The 19,840-nt window shown below is 55.4% G+C and overlaps 4 protein-coding genes across 4 annotated transcripts; 2 read left to right on the forward strand and 2 right to left on the reverse strand.

Annotated features, from left to right (window-relative positions):
- Nucleotides 1–5,170: 5,170 nt before the first annotated feature.
- Nucleotides 5,171–9,702, forward strand: CGCS363_v002067 (uncharacterized protein; the record flags this gene model as incomplete). Its single annotated transcript, XM_036633916.1, has 2 exons — nucleotides 5,171–5,238; nucleotides 7,947–9,702. The coding sequence occupies 2 exons, from the start codon at nucleotides 5,171–5,173 to the stop codon at nucleotides 9,700–9,702; spliced, it is 1,824 nt and encodes a 607-aa protein (XP_036499514.1).
- Nucleotides 9,703–13,678: 3,976 nt separating this feature from the next.
- Nucleotides 13,679–15,133, forward strand: CGCS363_v002068 (uncharacterized protein; the record flags this gene model as incomplete). The annotated part of the gene is made up of 1 exon (XM_036633917.1): nucleotides 13,679–15,133. One exon carries the CDS (start codon nucleotides 13,679–13,681, stop codon nucleotides 15,131–15,133), a length of 1,455 nt encoding a protein of 484 aa, XP_036499507.1.
- Nucleotides 15,134–15,166: 33 nt separating this feature from the next.
- Nucleotides 15,167–16,546, reverse strand: CGCS363_v002069 (uncharacterized protein; the record flags this gene model as incomplete). Its single annotated transcript, XM_036633918.1, has 2 exons — nucleotides 15,167–16,313; nucleotides 16,371–16,546. The coding sequence occupies 2 exons, from the start codon at nucleotides 16,544–16,546 to the stop codon at nucleotides 15,167–15,169; spliced, it is 1,323 nt and encodes a 440-aa protein (XP_036499508.1).
- Nucleotides 16,547–16,983: 437 nt separating this feature from the next.
- On the reverse strand, nucleotides 16,984–17,874 carry CGCS363_v002070 (uncharacterized protein; the record flags this gene model as incomplete). The annotated part of the gene is made up of 1 exon (XM_036633919.1): nucleotides 16,984–17,874. The coding sequence occupies one exon, from the start codon at nucleotides 17,872–17,874 to the stop codon at nucleotides 16,984–16,986; it is 891 nt and encodes a 296-aa protein (XP_036500479.1).
- Nucleotides 17,875–19,840: the final 1,966 nt, after the last annotated feature.

Genomic DNA, 19,840 nt, shown 5'->3' on the forward strand with positions numbered 1-19,840 from the left:
GCTGTCGCGCCGGACTTCGGGGTCGGCAGTGTCCCTACAGAGTTAGGTATCCAGGATTCCAGGAGCGGGTCGATCTGATGTTACTGCGGATGTCACTGTGGGCTGAGATATTTTCTTGCTATTTTTTCCTCAGCCCTCTGATTTTTCTGGAAGCGTTCCAAGCGTTCGTTTTGGTGCAAAGAGCCGCAGATTGTGGATTCCTGACGGGACGGTGAAGAGCTCCACGAGCGTCGGGTGGGGGCTTGTCAGGGGCACCTCGCCGCTGTCTGGACTGGGATGGTAATTAGCGACTCCTCAATTCCAGCCTCGAGCATTGAGCAGATCCTCCTCAAACCTCCTGGCCCGTCTCGTTCCTCATCTCCCAAGCAGCAGTGATCGCGATGGGGACTGTTTCCCCTGTGGCGAAGTCTGCGCAGAGGCTCAACGGGGGCCCACGGTCCACTGGCAGGGCTCGATGGCCGGTTTAGGGCCAGCTCCCGTCATCTTGAGGGCTGGCGAGCGAGTGGAACTTGGAAGACATGGACATCGAGGGGCTGCTACAGGAGGTCTTTCCCCTGAATTTGCCGCCCCGCGCCCCTGAACGGCGAGCGTCGAAAATGAGCATGTCGTCCATGTCATTCCAGTGACTTGATTGGAGGCCGACAGATGGGGACTTTGATTAGAGATGTCGATGCAAAAGAGCACAGCCGCATCCAGCGGCATGGGTCGGGGAAATGGGGCATCGGCAGTGAGGCTGAATGGACTTCATCAGAAGACATGAATAACTATAACTTTTGTGCTGACCATGATCCGCAATATTGGCATCCCATGATGCGCCTCAAGGAGGAAATGACATGCCGGGAAGCCCCCAACAGAAGCACAGGCTAGGCTGCTAGGGATGCAGGTGAGCCACCACTTTAGAATTCCAGGTAAGCCAACGGCAAGCCACTCACAATGTATCCGGGCAGAGTAAGGTACTGTGGAAAGTACCTCAACTCCCGGGAGATCCGCCGTGTGCTGCTGCAGTTGGCGGGATGGACAGATCAAAGTGGAGAGGAGAGGTTGGTGCACCTGGTGGGTTCACTCAGAGTTGGAGGGCGGCCCAGACAAATTCCCATGTCGCTCCTGTCATTTAGGAGAGCCCGATGGACGGATGGGATGGCTGAGATGATGGACGGGAGGGTGAAGCATGTGCAGGTACGATTGGCAAGAATGGACAGTACAGTGAGATGTGATCAGAAGCGCATTAGACAGGAGCGACTGTGACCATGCCTGCCTTAGCTGCCACGCTGCGTACCTTCGTGCCTTCCTGATGGTGGTGCCATTTAGTCTCATCACGTGAGGACGGGTGCCTTATCTCGGGTATCAGGCACAGGAAGGTGCATTCGGGAGTCGGGAGGCAGGAGACACGCAGTGTGAATTCCGTCGAGGAAGGAAAGTCGGCCCCGATCCTGCCAGCAGCGGCGTCGGGGCGGAAAGCAGGTGCACGCCGACATGCTGCTCCTTCCCCCCCGCCGACAGCTACGGCGTTCACCGAACAGGCACTTGCTCCTCCCCGCCGCTGCTGCTGCTGCCTTCCCTGTTTGACTTGGCTCACCTCACCTATCCCACCAAGTGGAGACCGAGACCGCATCTGCATCCATCTGCACTTCCGTTGCAGGCACAGCGGTACTTCGTTCGTACTTGCACTTGCACTTGCACTTGCACTTGGTTGGGCGGGTGTTCGCAGGCTGTCAACGGAAGACACCTTCCGAATTGTGCGTCCAATCGAAGGCAAGGTACGACCTGAACACACAACGCAAATGCAAGTACGAAATACGACGGCCACATGAACACCCGTCGAGGCCTTCACCAACACCCGACTTGTGAAGCAAACCATCGTCCATCCCAGCTGCTCCCACCTGGAAACAAACCTTCCACTCGCCTGCAACAAATCATTCTGTTTCTGTTTCACATGGCTCCCCGGCTGCTCTCGGCCCAGCGAACCCTTCCCATCCAAAACTTGCCTTCACCGTCCGACCTTTTTCGTCCGTCGCCCTATGACGAGACTTGGGGTAAGGTACCTCTAGTCAGATTACCCACGATACCCTCGACGAGCCACACCAAGCACCGTGGAACCCAATCTCATTGTCCACTCGCTCACCTGGTACCGACAAAAACCGTTCTGAGACGAGCAAGAGACATGTCAAGTCTCCTCTTCGTTTAAGCTTCGCCCCCGGGCAGACAACGACGAGACCCTCGCCGCCAACAAGCGTCACCGGACGACCAGAGACCCCTCGCCCATGTGTCTGTTCGGCACCCCGGACACGCACTGGATTGGCTGACCCGTCTTGACTTCAACTCCTTCCGACGCGCCCAAGCTTATTTTGCTCGCCTCGCTGCGAGGCACTGGCTTTCGGCGAGCACTCGTCTGTGGGTGCTGTGTGCCTGACCCTGAAGTCCCCGAATGGAGGCATTCGGCTGCGAGCTTACCGCCCTGCCCTGCTACCACCCAAGAGAGGAGATCAGCCTGTGCTACCGTCTCTCTTTACCAAGGGCGCTGATCCAGTGACCCAAGTAACGGCATCGGGCAGAATCGCCGTCCTTCTTGCTGACAGCCGATCTGCCTGCGGGAACCGGCAGCCAAGAGCAGTGGCGGCCGCGAGCGTACCGATACCCTCTCCCAATCCTCCGTATCCCAGCTTTTGTGAACTCGGGCATTCAATCACTGGGTTGGGGCTGAACACCCTCCATCGCGATTTCGATGAACATCACCACCTTTTCCTTCTTAGCCTGTCTCTGCGCTGACGAGGCTTTCTTATCCGATTCGGCCTCCATCTCGCCAATCGCCAACTGACAGCCGTCTAGACAAGACACCCGCAGAGACGAGAGACAATACGTACCCGGCCTGACCTCACCGCCGTTGCATATCAGCTCCTGTCTTGCTTTCTCGCCCGCCTAGTGGACGATCGAGAGATTCGAGACGCAGGTGGTGAGGTCGCATCGCAGCTCTAACCAACAAGTCCTCCCTCGACTGAAAGTACCCCGCCAATCTCGGGAAGCCGAGTGCGAGTCTGCGCGCGTTCGCCGCACCTCTTCTGTTATTTCTCGGCCAATGGGGTCTTAATGGTGCAATGTTAGCTGCCTCTACGCAGTACACATGCTTTGGGGCTTTCGTCTTGTTCGATAGGTCAGCTTGCTGTCTCCGCCGTTGACAGGCCCTAGTCTCGCGTCCCGCTCTCCACCGCACCACAACAGCACGGGCACATCACGGCTGAGATTTCACAAGACCGCAAGTCCAGACCGTCTGGTTTGTTGGGCTGCTGCAACAGAGTCTGCAATTGGGCATCGCAACTGTTATCCTGTTTTAGACTATCAGCGACTACTGCGCGTCTGCGACCACATCAGCAGCCAGGCACGCCTGGCACTGCCATTGTCAACTGCAGGTCGAAACAAGCGCCTGATACAGAGAAACAATAGCCTTCCACATGTCAGTGAACTCTGTGCTCTGGCTGCCAACAACCATGGGCCCAGCGACGTGTCACGCCTAGCAGAGCACCCTAAATCCTCGGGTTCCTTTTGGCTTTGCCAACCGCATTAGGTGCGGACGCCTACCAGTGGACGGTCTGATCTAACGAGGTTATCCGCTCGAGACGTCTCACACGTCGAGTTTGGCTGGAAGGCCAACCGCCCGTCCACGATCGGGCTCGTCACCATACGTAGACGTCGCTAAACACCATCAAAAACGAAGTGGTGTTGCCGGCGCATCACAGGCCTGTTGCCAGTCTCAAAGTCAACTAAGGTAGACAAGCCGCCAGGCCAGCGTCAGCCACGACGACAAGCAGCCAGCAGATTGTCTTCATCAGTACAACGCAGCATTGGGCTGATTAGTACTGCACTGCTCCAGCAGTATTAACACACAATTTTGACACTGCCGACTTGGGATGCCCAGCGGCTGGCATCTGTTCAAGAAGGATTTTTGGTACGCTACTGGACGGGTGGTGGCTTGTGCGGTACCAAGCTCGAGGTTTGCAAGGGGACCCCGAGCTACCCGCTGCCCAATCCGAGTACGAACCCACCACACCACAGCGGCCACGCGAGCTGCAGCCTGAGTGTGTATTTGCAGGTAGTGTCCGATCGGGGTGGCACACCTGGCTCCAGCGGCCATTGGCTGCTTGTTCGCAGACGGCAGGCCGTGGTGAAGGGCTCCAGCGATCCGGTTTACGGTCTGAGCATCTGACTGACACCCGCTGCCTTGATTCCTGGGTGGTCTGGCATATCAGGGTCGTCAAAGTGGTCTGTCTATCGGATTGGCGACGGTGAGTACCGATGACGACTGACATGAGAAGACGGAAACCAGAACGTCCGGATTTGAGAACCAAATCGGCCCATGATGGCCGTGTTGTTTTTGCAACGAATTGCGAGGGTGCAGCTCAAGGCCATTCCCTGCTGGCGAGTTTGCGAGCACGCAGCTCCGCAGTAGCTGCATTCGGGATATCCCTTCCGCCTCGACAACTAGAGGGGACGCGCAGCCCCAAGTCCAAGGTCTCAATTTAGCAGCAAGCTTCCATGGGCACACCCAGTGGACGAGTTGAGAAACAAGACGATCTGAAGATTGAGAGGGCGTCTTCGATTCGCCGGGCACCTCCCTCTCGGCAGCCGTGTTTTACTGGGGCAACAGAAGTGAACTGAGAATGGTCGCGGGGATCCGAAGAAACTTGGAGACACCACCAGCGGCGACGAGCAGCCTGTCCTATCCGCGTCGCCCCAAACACTGTCATCCAAACCAGCCGGTTCATTTACTTTTCCGGCGCCTCGCACAACAGGACAGGACTGCACAATTCTCGCAAAGGTGGAAGCGGAAACTGTTGACCACATGAGCCAGGAGGAGAAGAGGCTGGGGCGCTGGAGTCTGGCCTGTGACCCCCGTCCGTCTGATCTGGGGCCTCGCAGTTCGCCGAGGAGCCGACGCAGAGACGAAGTGGAGGCAAGCAGCGGTGCCTGGTCGATGACATTTTTTTCTGATTTTGAGTTGCGAAGAGAGTTGTGGACTGTGGTCAGCAGTGGGAAAGAAGTGCCGCGGCATGAGGTACACAAATCACAACACAACAGACGGCACAGCTGGGAGTTGAGTAATACCAATACCACACGCAGCACATTCCACGAGAGAGGGCCAGACCAGCAGACCAGACAAGGAGTGCAGAGCACCACAATGGCAGTCGCGGATGCCGAGGAGTCAAACGGCCAGGCGACGGCAAGACAGTCTCAAATCCGACCGATGTACGCTAGATGGCGGAGACGAGCGAGACGAGGCAGCTAAACAAGCTGCTCTAGTGCAGTGCACCTCGCGGCTTACAAGTGGGATTGAGCGTATTCATGGCTTGGAACTGGCGCCTGCACGAACGAACGCCTTGTGGGTGGGCGCTATGCGGTTCGCACCACGGCTGCAGATTAGGCCATGTCTACCTGCGTCGAGTAGAGAAGAAGCCACCAAACAACTACTGCATAGTAGGAGTGCCACCTCAGTGGGAGACAACGGGCGTCTTGAGTTTTGGGAATGGGCTTGGAGTCTGGCGTGAGAGAAATGAAGAGCATTCTTCTCTGCCCTGCCGGCAAGGCAAGCCTGCAATAAGTCTACATTCAAGCATCCACAGCCCCGTGCGCTTCCACAATCCTTCCCCTTGGTTTCCGCTTCGAGGAGGTGAGTACGTACCACGCCTTGTGTGCAGTACGTATTCCTCCAGCCCCTTACTGCAGGGCTTGTCGCCTACACCGAGCAGAGCCTGTGACGGTCCACGGAGCGAGGGAGAGAGGACTTGTTGGTGGAGGTATGTACCTCATCTGGGACAGGTTGGGTAGGTAATTCCCTCGCTGAACCCACTGCGACGCAGGTGACAGACGCAGCTTTAGTACTGACAGGCACGAAGCACAACACAACACAACAGCACAGCACAGCACAGCACAGCACGGCATAAGCAGCATCACAGCAGCAGCAGCACGCCCAGTCACCCAGTCGCCCGGGTCTTGCCCCCAAAAGCGCACCTCACCTCCCGCCTGCACCGCACCGCTCTTTTCCCCCTCCAGCCCAGTGCCCACACTGCCCACCGCCCACTGCCCCCCTCAGCAGGCCCCCCATCTCCCCCCCCCCTCCCTTCCCTTCTTCCCCCGCTAGCAGCAGTCGTCGTCGTCTTCGTCTTCGTCGTCGTGGTCCTCCTGCTCGAAAAGGCAAGGTACCTGGCTCGTCACCCATCGCACACCAAATATTACGTACCCCTCTCCCGCATTTCTCTCTCTTTTCCTCCTCCTCCTTCTCTTCTTCTCCCTCGCATCGTCGTCTCACGCAAACGCTTCTCTCTCCATCTCTCTCCCCATCTCTCTTCTTTGGCAGACTGGTTCGCCCTGTTTCTGCCCCAGAGGCGGCAAGCACACTTTCTTTACCTTCTTACACCAAAAGAAACGAAACAAGTACAAGTACAACACCACCACGACGCCACGCGTACCAGCACTACTGGGACCAGCCAAGCACAGCACACGCAGTACGTACCGGACGGCGACCATTGCTTCCCGTCTGCTGCTCTCTGGATCCCAAAAAAGGACAGGGAATCCCTCTCACCCCGACGGCACACAAATTCTCTTCCACTGTTCCAGCACCTGGGTCTGCAGTTCGGCTGCCGGAGTTGGCAGAAAGCACATCAGCAGAAAAGAAAGAAGGGGAAAAAAAAGAAGAGGGGCCCTCCACCGTCCTTATTTCCTTTCCCTTCCGGCTCCGTCCCTCCATCAGCTCAACCCACACCAAACAACCGACTGAAGCTTCCCTGTGTGTGACTTCACTTGCAAGACCTTCCTTGCGCGTACATCTGACAGCCCACTGACCTCGACCCCGACGGCTGCTCACAACCGGACGTACCTTACCTACATCACCTCGCCTGCCCTGCCGGTACCCTTGCATTTGCGATTCTTTCTCTACCTACTTACATCTATCTGGACCCTGGCGGCCTACTCTTTTACCACCTTCTCCCATTTTCACCGTTCCATCTCTCCAACCCTACTACCTGCCAGCCGTCCCAGGCCAGACTCACCTGCGCCCTAAATCCTCATTACGACGATATCACCTCGAAACAACACGTCTACTGCCGATATCGTCCGGTGCGCCTGCGAACATCGTCACACTCGTTGCGGTGAAGAATCCCCGACCTGCTCGATCCAGCTCAACCAGGCATCTACATCTGCCACGCATCTGCTGCATACGGATCCAACACCGCTTCTTCTCCCCGGCACCTCGAGAACCCGCCATACCGGGCTCTCATCCCATTGGACCCAGTCGGCTATTCCTTCGGATTCCGGTACGCCATTCTCTATTTTGTCCACCCTCATCACCTCAGCTCAGCCCATCCCGCGCCCTCGGACGCCCAAATACTGGGTCCTGGTGCCACTGACCGCTTACGAGTCAAGCCTGTCAAGCCCATTAAAGCCCACCACTCCTCCCTCGTCTTAATATCGTTCAAGTACAGCTTCGCTGAGCCGCAACGAAGAAGGGTTCTCTGGGCTGACCACTAGACCACTAGGCCACTACTTGTAGGGCGACGCTCATTTACAGCAAAAACCCAGAGACATCCCGTCTCACTACCCCCCTTTTCATCCTCTTCCTTTGTTCTCTGGCAACGCCTCTGCCGGAACCGTTCGTTCTGTCGTCGTGTCGACCATTTGTTTGAATCCCGGCGATCGATCAGACGTCAGGCACACTTCATCAAAGGTGCTCATCTGCGGTATTAAACCACTTTGACGCAAACCCGGCCCCTTCAGCAGAAGCGAGGTGCATCACCCCTCCTGACCACCTGGCAAGTGGAGAGCTCGCCCGATTCATACGAACTTCCGAACCAGCATCCCTACACCCTCAAAAGATAACAGCCTGCACCGCCCTGTTGGTGCGACGCTGCATTTCGACTGGGGAAACGCGGGGAACATACTAAAGCTGCAGCATTCTCCAGCTCTACGAGTCGGCTTGTCTACGACGACGGCGTCCATGAGTTCAACACCGAGTACAACCAGTTCGAGTTAACAATAAACATGTTCCTCCATTCGGGCGCCAGCCTGCATGGGCACGAATACTCCAACAAACCTACAAATGCTCCTCAGCCTGCGCGACGACGAATCCTCCTGCGCTCGTCGCTTGGTGCATCCCCTCTGCCGCGTACGTCCATCTCCAACGACGATACCGACAACCGCACAACCCGACCCAACCGCCGCCTGTCACTCCAGAACCCTGTGCCAGCCCCTCGCCCGAGCGTACGCAGGAATCGACCTGTGTCGGATTATTTCCCGCGCAAGGACCTAACAGTACGTTTTGAAGAGCAGCCTACGGTTGTAGGCGAGGAATCACAGATCGGCCTGGACGGCGTTAGCGAGGATGAGGGCAGCTTGGTATCAGAGGTCAGCGACAGCAGCACCGTCAAGCGTTCGAAGAGGTCGCGTCGCGCTGCGAGACAAGGCACCAACTACCTCCTGGCATACCCTCCGCCGAAGCTTCGCACAAAGCAGCGTCGCTTCGTGCACCTACGACCTCGACTCCTGCTCCAGCTCCAGCAGCTTTCGAGCGACAGACGGCCAATGCCTGCGATCGACGTTCTTCCTTCAAGCACGATTGCCGGAACCTTTATGGTCCCTCGTCTCGCTCGGCAATTTCCCAAGATGTTTAGAGTAAAGGGACAGCTGGGCATGAACGGTCTCATTTTGGCGAAGAGTGAGGATTACGACACTCCGGGCGACGATTCGGACGGAGATGAGAAGGATCTGGACAAGCGTGACTTGGTTGCCGTCATCACTCCGCTGAGCGACCGCAGGGAAGGCGAGCGGAGGGAATCCGCCGACCAGGCCGAGATTGTCTTGAGCGACGGCGCGGTATGGACGGCTATCCCCACCAGTAACGGTTCCTACGATTTTGTCCACGTCGATGAGACTGGCCAAACAACCACGGCCCGATGGGCAAAGAGGCCGGCGAGGCCGCTTTCGACCGCGACATGTGCCGCCGCGACAATGGCAACCGCGGCGTCGGCCGACTACAAGTTCACCTTCAGCATTCTCGACCCTCAGCTGCGAAGGCACCCGGTGATGGCGACTTTGACTCCTGCCAACCTCGAAATCCTCGACAGTTACACGACTGTCACGCAGTCTGCTGGTCGATACCCCCCTACTCGTCCGTTCAGCATGGACATGAGTGGCGACAACGAGCCATCGCAATCACCCCAGTCGGCGCTGTCGAGCACCGAACGGGAGACGCATCCTGTTGATGAAGCCACCAGATTGCTCATCACCATCACCTCTGTCTGGGTATCGTTGCGTCACGGCCAAGGCTGGGCGGCAGCGTCGGGTACCAACGCGACAAATACTCGTCCTGCCCACTCCCGTACCATGAGCAATGTCACCGAGCGAGCGCGAGCTTCAACCTTCCCCGTCATGTCTTCGGAACTTTGCCGACCCAGCTCGCCGCCTCTGGCGCAGCAGCAGGTTATGGCCCAGCTGGCGCCTGTCATGCCTAAGAGGACGTTCTCATCCGGCGCTGCGTTTATGCATAGGCGGCAAACGAAGATTGGCGGCGAATCAGTCACAGCCGGCAACGCCATGGAGGCGGACGACCTGGACGGTCTCAAGAAAGCACCCGAACCTATTGTTTTGAAGAGGAGTTTTGTTAGGAAGATTCGCGATTGGGGACATCGTATCTCTCAACGCAGGGCGATTGCAGCATAAAGTACGGAAAGGGCATTACGGAAAAGGAACAGGACGGATATGGGAATCAGGACCAGGAACAGGCGTTCAGACGCATCACAAAGCAACCAGAGCTGGACAAAATATCCAGCGTACCATTTTGTATCTGTATTATTATCAACACCAGCATAGGCATACCCAGTTCAAATTTGATACCACGTGCTTTGGCACAATCACACTGCTGGTCTTCTCCATTGACATGCTGTGCACGCTTGCTTGCGCCTTGACTGATTCAAGTGACCGATGGATGACGCCAACCAACTTCACCGATTCCCCTAAGCCTGAAGTAGGCGATCGGCGAATCCGTCGGGCTCGCGCAGCAGGGCTTGGTGGGGCCTTTGCCGCATTTCGACGGCCCGGATGCAGACAACCGACCAACGCCAAAAGCGGGGTGCCCCGGGTGCGAAGCCTCCACCTGTGCCTGTCAACCCTGGCTGGCGATCCCCCCGCTTTCGGGCGCGGGATCTGCGCCGGGGGTTGTCGCAGCGAGTGCGATGTGCGAGTGCGACGGCGTTTCGAGGCTGAGCTCTTCGATGTGTTGCTGAACAGCCATCAACTTTTCTTCTAGGTAGCTTTTGTGATTTCTCTTGAAGTCAGTTGTAAATATGAATTGAGCTTCTCTCGAGATGGTCTGTAGGCAAGGCACTATTGGAACTTTCAGTGAGTCTTTCCGGGACTGCTGCTGAGGCTGTTGTGACTGCAAGGGATTGAAGTTGCCCGGCGACGGGGCTGAGGGCTGAAACGGGTTGTTTCTTTTTGGCGGTGGACTTTTACGTAAGTAAGATTTAGTGATTCGATGCAGCTGCGTTGCATGTACAGTAAGTAGCTGGGTTGGAATAAGAAAGGTGCAGATTCGCGTATCTGGATATGGGGAGAGCGTGGTGAATCAGGGGCAGGGGTTTCACAGATGTTGCTTGAGGGAGTATTGATTGTTAAATACTGTAGGACTACTTTGATACCTTTTATGGCTGTAATTGAAATCTGTTTTTGGTTCATGGCACCGTCCAAGGAAGACATTTCTTGAATGAGTTGTGCTCAAGTCTACAAAGCTACCAACTTCTCGAACTCTGCAAGACGCAGCGGGGAGGTTTCGTCATGGGAGAATGCAGTTGCCTGTGTTTCCGTCTCGTTCTACCCTCGCGTCGGAGCTACAACTACGCTCAAGATGACGACGACAGGCCACCCCGTCCGGCAGTTGTGACGACGAGGTCCTTGATGTTGGGCAGTCGCCGCCGAGGAGTTCCGCGGGTGAAGCCGTATTATCTCATGGGACATTGGGAACGTGGCGAGTATGAGAGGGAGACAGGGAGCGGTGTGTCACAGATGGAGCAGGCAGGCCGCGGGATGGCAGGGCAGCAGGGCGGGTATGAGGCGTTTGTGGATAGGTATGATGGGTGGATGAGAATATGATGAGGGGGCTGGAGCATCATCTCCGATACATACTCTGAGAAGCACGTCGATCTGTTCTTTTCACTTCTACTGCCGTACTTTTCATTGGTATTCTTCTCAGGCTTACTCCCTCGCAATCTTCGTGATTTCGCCATGCCGGCTTGAAGGACGGACTGCGAGAGAAGTTTGGGCAAGGCATTTGGGGCAATGTTTGAGCTCATTTGCTTCACTAAGAATCAAAAACGGCTCTCTGGAACGTAAATGATCTCTGGTATTTTCAGGTTCAATTCCTGTTCACTTGTTTTAAAAGCTTTTTATTTTCTTTCGTGATATCTCCAATTTAGTTTAGGCACTGATCTTTTCGTCGCCACTCGCCAGTAACCAGTGCTAGAAGCAGCACAATTACCCCAATTGTTCGTATATACGGGCACTCTATCCCTTCAGATTAAGGACTTTCTAGTCATGATGTTGTGCAAAATCCCCCTTCACGCCTGTGGCTAAGACAGGCTGGATGTCGTATGGTGCTGGCTATATGGACCAAATTCTGCTGGTTTCTTGGCATTACAAATAGGTCACTTTTACCGCCAATGGCAGTAGCCAGAGGCGCGCGCCGTTAGGATACAGCCAGCCACGCAGATGTACCCTGGCGATTGGTTACTGGCGACTGGCAACGAGAAGATCAGAACCTTATGCTGTATTTGCTATGACTACCATGACACCTACTAACCCTATTATCTCTATTGCCTCCCTCGTCTCTATCGTCGTTGTCGTCGTTCCCGATATCGTCAATGTACACTGTCCGCCCAGATAGCTAGAAATACCCGCCAGGATAGCCAAGCTCATGCAAGAAACTAAGAAACTGAGGTCATTCACGCAAGCTCAGGGGACACGGCCGGAATGAAGAAAAACAACACAAGGCGCTTCTTGGATATGTGCACTATTCACGCAGCTTATTCTCATATATCACCTCGAGACACAATCATATTTGTAGCAGAGACATCGCAACGTTTCTTTTCAGAACGACAGATCCCAAGCTTGCTTCCCCATTCACTTACTCTTTATGAGTCATCTTTTGTCTTCCAAAGCCTAACGCGAGGATGAATTTGAGGATGGTATTGGTAGACACGTAGGAGTTGGGCCGCCCTAGTGCAAATGGCAACAGCTATTCATATTCATCGGCGCCTAGGTACATCAGCTCTCAACGGTGGTGAGGGCGCTACAGCAAGATCAATTCGGAGGTCTTCTTCCACTTGTGTGCGGCTGATGCAACATCCTTGCGAGACACTATCCTAGGCTTGAAGTGGAAAGCGTGGGTAGATCTGTCCCTAAACCAGATCCCTGTGATTCGATTCCGAAAACGGAAACCTTCAGTATCATGTCTCACTCTTCGTCATCTCTTGTCGACCAAGATCGATCGCAACGCTCAACTAGCGAGCCATGAGAAGGACCCGGCCTGTTAGTAACGGGGTCTACGGCCGCTGCAACTCGGGGTCCAAAATGGATGGCACCGTCGCTCTCAATTGGTTGTCGTACCTATCGTGCTACACTTGGAACACCGACAAGCATGGTAATGTCTAAAGATTGGGAAAGCATCTAAGAAACACGTTGGCTTCTAAAGAAAGGAGAGTTGGTACTACAGCTTGAATTTACTGGAAAGAGAAGAATGTCGGAATGTAAAGAAATGCTGATGATAGGGCTCGTAAAGTATGCCGTCCGTCTTGGAACCCGAGTATCTGCTTGCCGATTCTCCCTGACGGCCGAGACATCGGGCTTCTAGCCCCGCTGCTCCTACATTCTTACAACGTCTGCTTAGAAGCATATAGGGTGATGACGAGGCTTAAGATTGGAAATTATGTTCGCTACGGTCTCTACTACTTGACGCTTCCGGCCTCCTCTGTCCTCTAAAGATACCCTCACTAACAGTCTGTCGAAATGAGTTGCACTGTGGAGATTGAGGTCATTTTTCTACTGGCCACCCGTGCGGGAACTAAAGGTCCGATGTCTCGGTCGCTTAAGAGGTGTCACATCTACTTCCGGATACTAGACTCGGCCCGGGGAGTCGATGTCATGCGAAGGGAAGTCTGCCCACGAGGCACTGATGAAATGATGATGGACGAGCGTCGCAAGGTCCTGCATTCGGTTTCAAAGATGGCCGCAACGCTCGACTAGCGGACTCTGAGAAAGACGAGGCCTCGATAGAGCGGGATCTACATGTCAGGCATCCACTTCCGGATACTGAACTCGGCCCGGGGGATTTCTGTTATCGTGAGAATGGGCAGCTCGCCCAGAAGGGAATGATGAAGCAGCTGTAGGATGGAACTCCACGAGTGCTCCACTCGGCATCGAGTACTTTCCTCCGGCTCTCTAAGGGGGTGTGAGCCAGCGAAGCACCGAGGAATTCCAGGGCAAAAGATGCTGAAAGCGTTCCGAAATCACCCTCCTGTATGACGGGCAGGCTGCGTAGCCTGAAGGTGTGCTGAATCTCGGTCGATCAGGAGACGTATATGTGCCCTCCCCCGAAGCCGACCTTCCGTCTCCCCGCCTCCCGTAAACATGGCCCAGGTCAAACATGGCTCTACTAAGTAAACTCGCCCCATTTCTGCTCTCCGTCGTCGTCCTTTGGGCCGTCGCCCTCTCAATACGACGGGGAGCAACGTTTGCCCCAGTAGACGACGACGATGACCGCTACTCTGCCTCCGCCAATGTCGAGGCCTCCTTGCCCGTCTCCGACTACCAAAGCAGCTATGGGAACGGCAGGTCAAAACAGCAAGAAACCCTGCAGTCCTCCTTGACCCAGGCCGCCTTCCAAGCCCAGTGGCTCGAAAACGACCTCGGCGGCCCGTTCGACGGCTCCCGCATCTTCGAGCTCTGCAACAAAACGACGTGGCGCGACGACATCGTCCTCCATATGCGCCACTCCCGCGGCGGGCTCGGCAACGTCCGCGGCACGATCCTCGACTTCCTCTACGAAGCAATGCTCTTCGGCGTCCACATCGTTATGCCCTCCTATGTCAAGCGCACCGACGCCAACCTCGACTGGATGGACGAGAGCAACGGTTACTACGACTACGACAACCTCTTCGACAAGGAGTGGTTCCTGCGCCAGATGGGAGAGCACTGCCCGCAGATGAAGATCTATCCGACGCCCGAAGACGCACCTGTGAAGGCCACACTGAAGGGGGAGTACACCGCTCCCGGGGCGCGGTCGGACAAGAGCCCTGACAAGACGGAGGAAGGCGTCAGGGTTAGTCTGGACGCGTGGCTCAAGTCGCAGGAGGACTACGTCGAGAACACGCCGTCGCTGGTGCCCATCACCGCGGGATTCCTCGGCTTTGACTTTTATGCGAAGCCAGGGTTGCGCACGGCGCTTGGCAGGCTGGTGAGGGTGACCCCCGCCGTCCGGGAGCTCGCGGCTGAGGCGATGTGGACGATGCGTGAGCGGTTCGACCTCACGGCGACGCTCGACCCGCGGGAGCAGATCCCGCGCGGGGCGTACTGCGGCGTACACCTCCGGACGGAAGACGACGCGGCACGGAGCGGGTGGCTCAAGGCTGAGGCCGGCTTCGACGGGCAGACGGACTGGCACATCGCGACGTGCGGAGGGCTCGGACTGCGTGTGATCTATGTCGCGACGGGCGAGAAGAAGGACATTGAGCGGTTCGCCGTCAAGGCCAAGGAGAAGGCTGGGATCATCGTCGTCGGCAAGAACGACCTGCTGGACGAGCCCGCGCTCGCGACTGCGTTGGGGAACATGTCGTGGGACCAGCAGGGCGCGCTGGACTACGAGGTCCTCGCGCGGTCGAGCTATTTCAGTGGGCCGAGCATGAGTAGTTTCAGCTGGAGCCTGGCCATCAGGAGGCACTTCAACAGTGAGGGCGACGGGTCGGCCAAGTGGATGAATCCGTATGCGATCAATGAGGACGAGCCGCGGGTGACGTATGACGATGGGCTCAGCCGGATCATTCTCAAGGCGGCGCGTGTGGACGGTTTGGAGGCGAATGCGCCGAGAGGGATGTTCCCATAGACTTAATAGTCTTGGATGATGATTGATAACGATTCAGCTTTTGCCAAAGTAATTCAACAAAGTATTCCCCTGTGCCGGCTTGTCTCTCGCTTTCTTTGTTGACTCCCGTTCGACCTTCTTCCCAACCTCCATCACGGCCATCAACTCCTCAAACTCTGCCTTGGGCACGATGCCTCCGCTCGCTTCCTTATGACCCCTCGCAAACGAGTGCCCCAATCTCTCCCGCAGGGTTGCGTCTTCCGACTTGGCAGCAACCTCGTTCAACACCTCGATGATGTTCACCGGCGGCTCTTTCGCCCTCGCAAACCGCGGTATACGGCACGAAAAGTTGACCAAGTCGGGGAGATAGCCCTCGTTCGCAACCAGCACAACCTCCAGCCTAGCCGAAGACAGGTGGCCCGCCCAGCGCGTCGCAATGACCGGGTGAACCTGCGCCTGAGAGCTGATGCGGAACACAGCGACCCGTCCGTCAGAGGAGAACTTCGGAGGCGTGTGGGTGCAGCGTTCCACCTCTGCGTTCACGTCTGCCCTCGCCGCGAGAAGAGTTTTGTTTGAGAGCAGGTCTTTGGGGGAGTTGGCGGCTAGGAGAGCGTCCCATGCGCCTGGGACATCATAAGATGCCGTCCTGCGCGGCGCGTTTATGAGGCTCACGGCATCATTGATGGCCTTTTTGGTGTATGTCTTGAAGGTGGGCTTCATGTCCGGGAAGGGTGGCTCCCACTTCAAGGTGTTGCCGAGGTCGCCGTGCGTGCCCATCGCGCACAGCCAGTCGCAAGCTTCTTGTACGCCCTCGTGTAGCTCCCGGCATATCAGGTAAGTGAGGAGTGAGCTGGTTGCTACCGGGGGCGAGTTACATGCTGTGACGTGGAGCGAGTCCTTTGGGTGGTCGTCTTCCAGGGCGTGGTGATGGTCTATCACCATCCCACGATGAGGTGCGTCAATGAGAGGTGGCCCGGGGCGGGAGCCTTGGTCCAGGACGAAGATGTAGGCCGGGTTGTGTGATGACATTGCCTCGCGACAGGAGGCATCGTGGATATTGGTGCCCTTGGGGGGATGGTAGGATGAGATGAGAGAAGGATCAAGGCCGAGGAGGACAAGAGTGCGGTGAAGGATTACGCCGGATGTGAGGCCGTCCGCATCTTTATCGGGGACTATGAGCGTAGGTTTGCCGGCGGCGACGCTGGATGAGTTAGAGATGAACGTAAGGGAGTGAGTGTCAAGGTGAGTCAGGGCTCACCATTCACGAATGAAACTCCTCGCCGCCTCCATTTTGTCCTCCGGCGCCGGCCACACGATACTTCCATCCTCATTTCTCACTGAAGGTGTAAGATGATACTCAGGAACCGCTGGCCGGGGCTTCTTGGTGCTCTTTGCCCCTGACGTGAGGCTTGCTGCTGTGGCGGTCCGCTTCATGGCGAAGTATCGGGTTGAATGTTGGGCAATTGGGATGACAAGCCGTCGTGTGCCCCCCTGGCGACTGAATAACGACAGAATCGACGGTATTCTGTCTGTAATTGATGGCATGGCTGAGGAATCGTTGAGATGAGGTTGGCTCTCAACGCGTCGAGTGAGATGGAAACCCTGCGCCGGGATGTCGTCATAGAAAAAGCGCACCGTGCCTGGGCCGCCACAGCGCTGAACCAGCAGCATGTGGGGCGTTCTGTGTTTAAGGTACCCCGTGGAAGGTGTTGAAGTTGATAAGAGACACTGGACGGAATACAACTACGACTCGTCTATTGAATCTAATGAATAATATCCATCTTCTTTGGATGCAACGTGATTTCTCGAAAACTTTATCAAATAATATTCTAAAGGCACAGAACGCCGGCTCAAGTGGACTGGAACCCCAATTACCTCTTGTCTGCAGTTCCCGTGGCCCTATCGATGCCTTTGTGGACAGGATCGTCCACTGCACAGTCGACAGCTTTGTTGAGGACTGCAACCACAGCTCCGAGGGCCACCACATCCTCGGTTGAATGCCCCTCCTCCCAATTCCAAGCTTCTGTGTGCCCATTAAAGTCGCCTTCTGCGGCCTCCAGCATCTTTTTCATCGCCTCTTGTGGCTGGTCGACAAAGTTGGTCGTTTTTTCAATGACCGAATGCTCTAGCCATGTTTTGTGCTCGTCGCCAGTATCGAGAAACATCTCCTTGTAGTCAACGTCGTCAAAGTGACCAGCAATGCTTTGCATGGCAGCGTCAAAGTCGTGACCCAGAGTCACTGACAATACTGCGGTCTTGACGGCGGCACCAGTGGCGATTTGAGCAGCGGCATTTCTCTTCGAAATTGTCCTCACCAGAGCTCTCCTGCCACCAGCTCTGTCGACAAGCGTCTTGAGACGCTTGATTTGGTACCCGGTTTCGGCAGTGTTGATAGCCCAAGTGATGCCCATGTACGGAAGACCGATCAGGAGAACCCCGGAGACGAAGGATCCCTCCAGGGACGAAGTGAGACGCCTGAGAGTACTTTCGATTTCATGTTGGAATTGCATGTGCTTTTCAGGTGACATGCCGAGGGCCAGTGCTTGCTCATTTGCTCTCTTATCGCGGGTTTCCTCCATCGCTTTCGAGCTGCGCTTGGAGATGGCTTTGGCGGCATGGTAGGTCGTCCCGATGACTGCGGCAGTAGATGCACCGAGACAGGTAAGAAGGGAAATCCCTGTAGGGTCGATGAATGCGGTGCCAAATGAGGCGGCGGCAACGGCACTGGCTGATGCCGTTTTGGTTCCTCTGGGATGTCCCATGACGATGGAATGGCTTCTGATAAGAGGGCGTGGAATGTAGGTCAGGATTGAATGTTTGCGGGATCAGGTCGAAACAAGTTGGAAATAATATCTAAGAAGAAAACTTAGAAGGGAAGAAAGACTTGGTGGTGTTTCTGGATTGCGACTTATTCCAACTCCATGGAGAGGCTTTGGAACGCGATTTATATCTTCGCTGCCTATTTCTTAACGTTCCCATTTCAGTAATCATGTGCCGAATTGGAACACTTTATCGGCCACATCCTCTCTATCCGTTCAACTATGCAAGCCATAAAGCAATCAGCCTTGACCAGCCTCAAGGAGACTTGCAGTAAAGCCTGCCCATTGATTATTCAGCCTGTACTCGAAGACGTCTTTTCTCAATCCTGTACCTATAATCTCGGCTGTGTGACGGCGCTTGCCATCAGCCGCAGGCTATTTTCGCTGGATGTGTCTGAGAAATGCAGCATCTATAAGGATGGCTCGAAGTCCACCAATCATTGCTTGTGCCCAGAAGCCAATTGCTATCCTTAGAAACAGTCATAGGCAGTGTAACGCAAGGCAGGCTGCCCGTCTGAGTGGTTTGAGGGGCTGCTTCAGCCTGATTCTGACCAACAGGTGAAAACTCCGTTGGGGTTTTGGAGCCTGCTACTCTGCAGAACTGATGATTTGTAAGACGGTTTCTGAACGCTAAGGTAGGTCACCGGCTTAATTATCTGAGCATACGTCTTACAAAGTGGCAACTGTTCGTAAATCTTCAAGCAGCAAAAGACTGGAAACTTCCTCACATCCGACCAGACACCGTCATGAAGAAAGCCCAAAGCGCCAGCGCTCCCCGCAAGGCAAGTAAAATTATCAAGTTCAATCAATCAATTATGAAGCTATCGCCAGTCAATCAAGTCAATTATGACCCTTAAACTTGATTGATTGCCTTGGGGTTGGCGCTGCAAAGCGCAACGACTCTTTTTTGTAGTGAATCTTGATCATTACCTCTTTATCGATCTTTAATGACATCCTGAGAGTTGGCCTGTATCCTGGTATCCCCCTCGTCATTATCGCCATTACACGTCTTTCGTGCTTTTGCGTGTAAGTCAGCGCCGGCCTCCAATAGCACCAAGACGGCACCCTCAAAGTCTTTCTCAACGGCAATGTGAAGCGCCGTCCACCCAAGCTCATCATACGCATCTAAGCCATGCTCCCAGTTTCTTTGTGTGTAGTACTCGAGGAGTAGTCTCAACACCGCTTCATGACTTCCTAAAACAGCCCAATGTAAGGCTGAGCGTTTTCGTCGGTCAAGGTCGCTGATGCGAGCCCCCGCCTGAAGCAATATTCTAGCAACTGCTTCATGGCCGTCTATGGATGCGTGGATTAGTGCAGTCCGACCGTCACTGTCCTTTTCGTTACAGTCGACGTCACGCTCCATGAGCCTCCTAACTATTCGCTCATGACCTCGACGTGCGGCAATGTGTAAAGTTCCAAGCCACCCACGATCAGCCACAGGGGTTTGGTTATCTCTGGATGATGGAGATGCACCGGCTAGTGCCCCGCCGGTAGTACTGGGCGAGGATCCGGAAGAGGAAGAGGGATTATTGCTGCGTGGGGTGGGACTGCCATCGGAGCTTGATCTACCGGTCGGGTCCGATGAATCTATCTTAGATCTCGCGGCGGTAGCTTCCAGCTGTTCAAGCATCCTGGGCACCCTGGCCGTGGTTTGTTGGGCTGCATGCAGCCGCCGTGGACTGTCACGGAATCCACTCGAGGCAAGCCCAAGCAAATAATCCATATCAGCCTGGCTCGTCTGCGATGTGTTTGATGTGTCGAAGCCCAAAGAATGTCCAAATTGGGTGCGATAGCTAGATAGCGAACTGCTGCCGCTGGGAAGACAGGTCTCGATCAAGGCGAAATCACCTAGTCCCGGGCTGTCACTACCAGCGGAGGATGCTGCGTTCTGCACGAAGGGTGCACTCCG

This window comes from Colletotrichum siamense (genome assembly GCF_013390195.1).
Source record: "Colletotrichum siamense strain Cg363 chromosome Unknown KSG_Cg363_contig02, whole genome shotgun sequence".
NCBI classification, from domain to species: Eukaryota; Fungi; Ascomycota; class Sordariomycetes; order Glomerellales; family Glomerellaceae; genus Colletotrichum; species Colletotrichum siamense.